This window comes from Lipotes vexillifer, unplaced genomic scaffold, assembly GCF_000442215.2.
Source record: "Lipotes vexillifer unplaced genomic scaffold, Lipotes_vexillifer_v1.1 scaffold1093, whole genome shotgun sequence".
Classification (NCBI taxonomy): Eukaryota; Metazoa; Chordata; class Mammalia; order Artiodactyla; family Lipotidae; genus Lipotes; species Lipotes vexillifer.
Window position 1 is genome coordinate 1,729,668 of NW_006774793.1, and position 7,710 is coordinate 1,737,377.

General features: G+C 58.7%; 1 protein-coding gene across 1 annotated transcript; it reads right to left on the bottom strand.

The window, feature by feature from the left end:
• Window positions 1-7,078, bottom strand: JPH4 (junctophilin 4). The gene is given in 5 exon segments (XM_007449566.1): window positions 1-84; window positions 1,010-1,542; window positions 1,898-2,016; window positions 5,083-5,854; window positions 6,599-7,078. Coding segments are annotated over 5 exon segments (1,887 nt in total). The 5' UTR covers window positions 6,978-7,078.
• Window positions 7,079-7,710: the final 632 nt, after the last annotated feature.

Here is a 7,710-nt window from a genome sequence, read left to right on the forward strand (position 1 = left end):
TCAGGTGAGGAGCTAGGGGAACAGGAATGCGAGGCTGAGGTCCAGGAGGGCCACGGCTCCCACCACCAACGGGTTGGCAGCTCCCTAGAGAGATGGGGGAAAATGCAGTCTCAGTGCCTGAGGACCGGGTCCAGCGATGGTCGCACCTTCCTGCCCTGGCTGAGGTGGCAAAGCAGAAGGGTCCCAGGCACCTCTCCTCAGAGGCCAGAGCAGGGAAATCTCCAACCTTTGCTTTGGATTGCAAAACATTCCTCTGCTCCCAGGCAGGGCCCCACCTTCCCTCCGGCTCCCTCAAGTCAGCCCATCCTCCCTTCTCCTTCCACTCCCCTCCCTGCAGCACGTGGCCCAGGCAGAAGGTGCCTGGCCTTAGTATCAGACGTTGGCAGCAGCAGCCTTTACTGCAGTGAAGCAGAGAGGGGATGAAGGGGTGAGGATGTGGTTGCTAGGAAACAGGAGAAGGCCTGGAGTCCAATCAGAGTGGAGGGTACTGGGGAAACTCCACCCCTCCCAGTTTTCTGCCTTCTTCCCTATTTCTCTTCTTCCCAGGAGAGGGAGGGAGAATCAGGGTAGGGAGGGAACAAGCTTTTCCTTTTTTATTTCTGGGCACCAAAGAGAGAAAGTGTGGAGGTGGGGGTGGAGGTGGAGTAGGAAACCAGGAGCCGGAAATGATATGAAAGGAGAGCAGGCAAAGATGTTCTGGCTGTACTGTTAATTATTCGTAACCTTGGTGAGTTACTGTAAGTGCCTCAGTCCTCCCGTGTGTCAAATGAGGGAGTTGGACGTGAAGGTCTCTGAGGTTCCTTCCAGCTTGCAAATTCTCTAATTTTTTGAGGTGGGATATAGTCCAAGACTAGGCAGGCAAAAAGGAAGCTAAGTGCAAATCAAAGCTCCTCAGGGGATCAGAGAGAGGTCTGGAAAGGATGAGAGGCCAGGCTTTGAGAAGAGGGACCAGGAAGGACGGGAGACTCAGAGGGCACAGGGCAGAGTGGCGGAGGGGAGGGTCTCTCACCGGCTGGGCGGGCCTCTCGGACGCAGCGGCCTCCTCAGCCTCTTCCATCAGGCACCCGGCTTCGGGACCCCTCGAGGACAGGCCCCTCAGGGCTGGCAAGGCTGTGGGCTCCGGCTCCGAGCGCCCTGGGGTCCTCATCTGGAGCAAGGGCTCTTCATCCTCCCCTTCCTCCTCCCGAAGGCTTCCGGAACTGTCGCTGCAGCCTCCGAGGAGTGGGGAGCCATCTCTGGGCTCTGGCCCCTGCAGCCCAGCCTCATCCTCTGCCTCATAGCCAGCTAGTTCTTCTGCCTGCTCACCGGGGCCCCCCCACTCCTCAGGCCAAGCTTTGGGGCTGGAGAAGGGACCTCGGTCCCCTCCAGAAGGCAGTGGGCTCCGGCAGGCAGGGGGTCGCCAGGGCTGGCGGGAGGAGGCAGGGCTGCTGGGCAGTTCAGGGGAGCCCTCTGAGGGGGTCAGTCCATTCTCGTACACCCCAGGGCTGTCCTCATCCAAGGGCTCTGTGTCAGAACCTTCTGAGTCCTGCCTGGGTCTGCGGCCTGGGGCAGGGATAGCTAAGAATCAGAGGGGACGAGCTGGCCTTGGGCTGCAGAAGCTACAGCTTTATCCCCCTGCCTGGGTGCCTCCCAGGACTCTGGTACCCCCAGGTTTACAGCCTCTCATTGCCAGACCCCAACCCCCTAGTCCTATGACCCTATTTCATAAATTCCTACTTCGCTCCTCAAACAACTGGGCCTGGTCCCCACCCCCTGTCCCCTTAGATCCTCATACCCTGGCCTTTCCCGCCCCAGTCCCCTGCAGGGATTCCCTTCCCCTTTCTCCATGCCCAGGCCCCCCAGCTCCCCAGGAAGCCACCCCCTCCCCCGGCCCCGCCCCAGGCTGCCCACGCCTCACCTGGGGCCTCCAACATGGGCTGCAGGTCCTGGGCTATCAGTTTGGCCATTCGAGCTGCCTCCACAGCCTTCTCGGCGACGCTGCTGGCTGCCACTGCCTTTAGAAGGGCGTCTGCTGCCCTGTTGGTTTCCAGGGACACTGTCTTAACAGACCTACTCCAGTCCCTTGGCCCAGGTCCCCACTGCATCACACCCCCCAGATCTGAGCTCACCTCTGGACTCCTCACCCTTGCTCACACTCTGCCAGCTGCTCCCCTTCCCTGGCAGGGCAGCTGGCCCTCGGTTTCCTCCCCTGGATCTGGGCCGCGCTTGCTGTCATCACACCTTCCTGCTCCTCTCTCACTCCCTCCACCATTCCATCCAGTAGTAACACTTCCCTTCCTCCAGCTGCAGGGCCAGGCCCTCCCCACTGCCCTCAACTCTGTTATTCCATCCCTGTCCTGCTCCCTCCCAGTGACAAATAAGGCCTCACTCTCTTCGCACATCTCTCTGCGGCTGCACCTGCGTGGTGCTCACAAGCTATGCCTCTTTGCTGTGTTGCTACATCTCGTTATGAGAATTTTACATCTTGTTTTCTTCAGCCACTTCTGTTATCACATCGTTCTCCCTGCCCCCATCACTGCCACTGCCCCCCGCCCCATTTCCTCATTTCTGAGCTCTGGAACTGGAGTAAGGGTGGGTCTCCCCTTTCTGCTACTATCTATTCCCTCTCCCTGCTAACATTCTTTCTCACCATTGTGCATTCTTTCTCACCATTGTGATTACACCTTCTAAGAGGTGAGCTCTTAATCTCCCTTCCACAACCCCCCTTCAACCCTGCTCTGCTCCTTAGTTACAGGTAACCTGGAAGCATTATCAATCCTTTCCCCTCTGTTTTTTCTCAATTCTCCATCAGATGTCAGATGTTTCCTCAATTTTCCCTTCCCTTTTACCTTCTGCTGCTAATCATAGATGCCTTGTAATTATTATTATTATTTAACATCTTTATTGGAGTATAATTGCTTTACAGTGGTGCGTTAGTTTCTGCTGTATCACAAAGTGAATCAGCTATACGTATACATATCCCCATATCTCCTCCCTCTTGCGTCTCCCTCCAACCCTCCCTATCCCACCCCATGCCTTGTGATTACTAAATTAGTTCTGTAATCTTGACTGAAGGTGGGGCGTAAGGGATCAGAGGTAGAGGTAATCAGATATACTTGCCAGGGGCTTGAATGCATCAAGACCCATGACTCCCTCTGGCCCTGGGCCTGTTGTATCTGGCCTAAGAAAGCAGTCTGGGTATGGGGGTAGCGAGAAGGGTCATGGTGTCGCCTGTCATCTTAGGTCTATATACCTTGGGAGATATGGTCAGCCTCCTCCCCTCAAACCTGGTGGGTCAAGACCTTTAGAACCTGCTTGGAGGGATCTCAGATAACCCTGCTCTTCTGTCTTAGGGCTTTCAGGATCTATATGCCTAGCCCTGTCCTGAAACTGAACTGGTCTCAGAGTTTAAGGCAGGGGACGAGGATCACAGTTTTGGGTTGCATTGAGTTCTGTTGGCAGCCAAGAAACTGCAACATTGACAAGGTCCTGTATTTTTGACTTTGGAGGGTATGGTTGATCAAATCCTAGCCAGTAGACCCAGTCAGTGCTCAGGCATCAGGCCAGGCTCAGGCTACCTGGCAGAGGCACCCACTGCTGGGGCCCTGCTGTTTCCATGGCAACCAGCAGCCAATCAGGTTTGCCAGGCCTGTTGCTGGGGAGACCAACCAGCCTCCTCCCACTGCCTTATCTTTCTGGCTACTGAGATCAGTTTTTCCTGCACATGCCCACTCCCCATCCAGCCTGAAGTGCTCCCTGGTGCTCTGCCCTCCCCCTTCCCTGGCTTAAGGTCCTGGACTCTAACCATCCAGACACTCGGATATATCTACAGATAGACATTCTCTGGTTCAGGCATCTACTCTGGATATGACCTGTTTACTCACGTACACACACACACACACACACACACACACACCCCTTGTCACCCATTTTACAAACTCACTGAAGCATATTTGGACATATCTTGACTTTTCATCCTCTGAAACACTCTCAAATTCAAACAAGATCCTTCAACTGTGCCCTCCCCTTTAAAGAAAAACCAATATCTAAAAATTCCTATGTGTAAATTGTATAAATCAGGGGCTTATGAACTCCTTACAAATAGATTTTTGGTTTTCTTTAGTCACAAGCCATATGTAGCTATTAAGCACTTAAAATGTGGCTAGTCTAAATTGAATGATGTACTCTAAGTGCAAAATACCTATTAGATTTCAAAGACTTAAGAAAAATGGGGGGGGGGATGTAAAATCTCTCCTTAATTATTTCTTATTGATTTTAGGTTGAAATGATAATATTTTGGATATATTGGGTTAAATAAAAATATATTATTTAAATTAATTTCGTTTGTTTCTTCGTATTTTTTTCATACAGCTACTAGAAGATTCAAAATTATGTACTAGGCTTACATTATATTCCTACTGGACTGCACTGCTTTAGACAATGAGGTTCCTGATGCATGAAATGTAATCTGATTTGCAGAAAGAAAATTTCATTTACAGGCAAGTCTCCTCTCCTTCAACCTTTATCCGTTGGGTTAAGGGAGGCAGAAGAGACAAAGCTGAGAGGGACTATCTTTTCAGGTGGATAGATCAGCTGTACAAACTAGAACTTCCCAAGGCCTAAGGCTGAAATGATAGCAGACTGTGGGCTGGCTTGGATGTGGTTAGGAATGTACGCTCCCTGTCTCTCTGCCGGGGGCTGCTGCTCCCAGCAGCAGAGTCCTGGAGGCCGGATCAGCTACAAGAAGAGGAAGACTAGCGACATGTCTGAGTTCCAAGAGGTTTCCTGGGCCGGCACAAGGCAGCGCTCATTGCTACTCCCACGCACGACACACATCGCCACAAAAGACACTGAGACACGCTTACAGTCTAACAGGGCTTTCCTCAAATACCCAGCCACCCACAGTTACACCCACGTCCACCTGTAGCCTCAGATATAAACACCTCAAATACCCACGGCTACAAATGCCTGGCCCTAGGCCTGCTCTTCCCCACCGGGCCCTAGGCCTTGTGTCTTGGTCCTCCTTTAGGCACCGCCCCCTTCTTTTTCCCCAGGGTACCTTCTCCCCTTAACCCCGCTGCGGCCTCTGCACCGGGTGCCCACCTGGCAGCGGCGATCTCCTGGCGCTGGCGGGCAGCGCTCACGGCTCGACGGGCGCCCTCGACGGCCCTGTCCACCTTCTCCTTGACTTTGCCCCGCCGAAGGGCCAGAGGAAGAAGGCTGCGCACGCGCCCCCCGTGCACCAGCCGGTTGCGCTTGTACTTGCCCTCCTCGCGGGAGCCGTCGGGGCGGGTGGTGCGCCCGTAGCCGTGCCGCCGGTTGCCCAGCCACTCGCCCTCGTAGCGCAGCCCGTTGGAGCGCTGGCTCACGCCGTAGCCGCTGCGCCGGTCGGCGCGCCATTCGCCCGCATACACCTCAGTGGCCGAGCCCTCGATGAGGGCGGGCGGCGCCGGGGCCGGGGGCCCGCTGGCCTCGGAGCCTGGGGGTCCCGTGCTGCCCACCTCGCTGCTCACCTCGCTGCGCAGGGAGCCCCTCTTGCTGCCCAAGGAGCTTCGGCGCCCGCCCGCCCGAAGCCCGCTGAGCAGCAGCGAGCGGCGGAAGAACCCGCCGGCCGCGGGGGTGCGCTTTCGGCAGGCCGCGCTGTCAGCATCCCCAGGCCCGGCCAGCACGAAGCCTCCCCGGGAGCCGGAGGCCGGGCTGCCTCCTTCGTCGCCGGTCAGGGGCAGGGGCGGGGGCGGCGTCGGGGGATCGCTGTGGCCCGAGTCCAGGGAGGTGCGGCGGGGCGAGCGCAGCAGCGCCGCCTGATGGTAGGGCACACTCTGGCGCACCCCGTAGCCGTGGCGCTTCCCAGCCTGCCACTGGCCCTGGTAGGTCCCTGCGCGGGGCGGGGTAGGAAAGAGTCAGGACCCGCCGCTCCTTGCCACCCCCAGCCCCATGCGCCCCTGGAGGCCTAAGAGTCGGGTGGGAGAGGTGGGGGCAACTGGCGTGGAGGTCGGGGAAGGGCACTAGGAGCCGGGGACAGGCCAGGTGGGGTCGGAAGGTGTGGAAGAGCAGAGGGAAGACAGGCAGGGAGTGGGAGATCCGTGGATTAGGGCCGTGCAGGTAGACAGGGGAAAGGGGGAGGGACAGACAGGCTGGGGTGTGTGAAGGACAGACACTCCAGAGGGTGTGAGGGACAGGTTGACGGGGGTGTATGGATGGCATATGACAAGCAAAGAGAACTGTCAGGGGCTGACTGAGGAAATGTGAGGGGACAGGCAGAGCGGAGGTGTTAGGGACAGGCAGGTGGAGAGGGGAGGTGTGTGGGACAGGCAGACAGGGTGTGTGTGAGGGTTAGGTAGATGCGGGGTGTGAGGCTCAGGCAGACAGGGAAGGGGTGAGGGCAGGCAGATTGGGGAGAGGGAAAATCAGGCAGGGGACAGACAAATAAGGAAGGCGTGTGTGATGACGGGAGGAGAGGGCAGAAAGATGGGCGCAGGGGCGCATATTGATAGGGAAGGCGTGTAGGATAACAGCGGGGCACCGGGGGTTGTATGGCTGGGGAAGGCATACGCGGGGCAGGCCAGCGGGGAGGCGCACGCGGACGAGCAGACAGACAGTAGTGGGCAGGGCCCCGCACCTCCGTCGGAGTAGGTCTCGGTGCCGTAGCCGTCCTGGAAGCCGTCCTTCCAGAGCCCGGCGTAGCGCAGGCCGGACACGCTCTCCCACACACCGCTGCGCCCCTTCAGCCCGCCCAGCCACTCGCCGCGGTACGTCCAGCGGCTCTTGCGCTCCACGCCCAGCCCTTCGCGCTTGCCCTGCTGCCAGTGGCCCTGGTAGCTGTGTCCGCCGGGCCCCGTGAAGACGCCCAGTGACTCGAAGCCCTGCGCCCAGCAGCCGCTGTACTCGCCCTGGGCGCCGGGCCCCGTGCACACGCCGTAGCCATGTGCCCGCCCCGCCTCCCAGCCCCCCACGTAGCAGCCCCCGTCGTCAAAGTCGAACTTGCCCCCGGGGGACATGCATGTAGTTGGCGCGGCCTCAGCCCCCCCGGTGGCTCAGCGCATCCTGGGGCTGGAGAAGCCGGCTGGGGGCCTGGGAGCCGGGCGAGGCCTGGGGGCGGGGGCAGTTAGACCGGGGCCAGGCAGGGGGCGCCCAGCGCGGGCAGGCAGGGCCGGACCCTCATCCTGAGTGGCTGCGGAGAAAGAGGGGGGAAGTGGCGAGCGAGGCCCCTCCTCTTTGCCCGTCGCTCCCTGGCCCAGTGGCTCCGGAGCCTCAGCACCGCCCCCCAACCCCCCACCCTTCAGCAGCATCTTCCAGCAGCTCCTAAGCTTTGGAGGCACGGGGCTCCCCCATCCCTCCGTTCTTGTAGAGGGCCCCTCCCAGGGCTTGGGGTCCTAACCCCAAGCAGGAGTGCCACTTCTCCAACCTGGAACCCCAAAGTATCGAGTGAGGATGACAGTTGCGGGGGGGGGGGTCCTGAGAGGGGGCTGGGCAGAATCGTAAGCCACCCGCTTCCCTGGCTGCTGTCAGGACCCATCTACCCCGGTTCTTTGGCTTCCCTGGCAAAGGTCGGGGGTGTGGGTGGGTTGAAAACGTAGGGGGGAGATCGGAGCAAGGTGGGCAGAGGGTTTGGTGGCGGAAGGATGGGGATGGGGGAGGCTCTGCAGGGGAAAGGCGAGGGTGCGGATGGGCAGACGGGCAGAAGGGAGGGGGCAGGTTACTCACCATGTGGACTGGGGCTCAGGCTGCCTC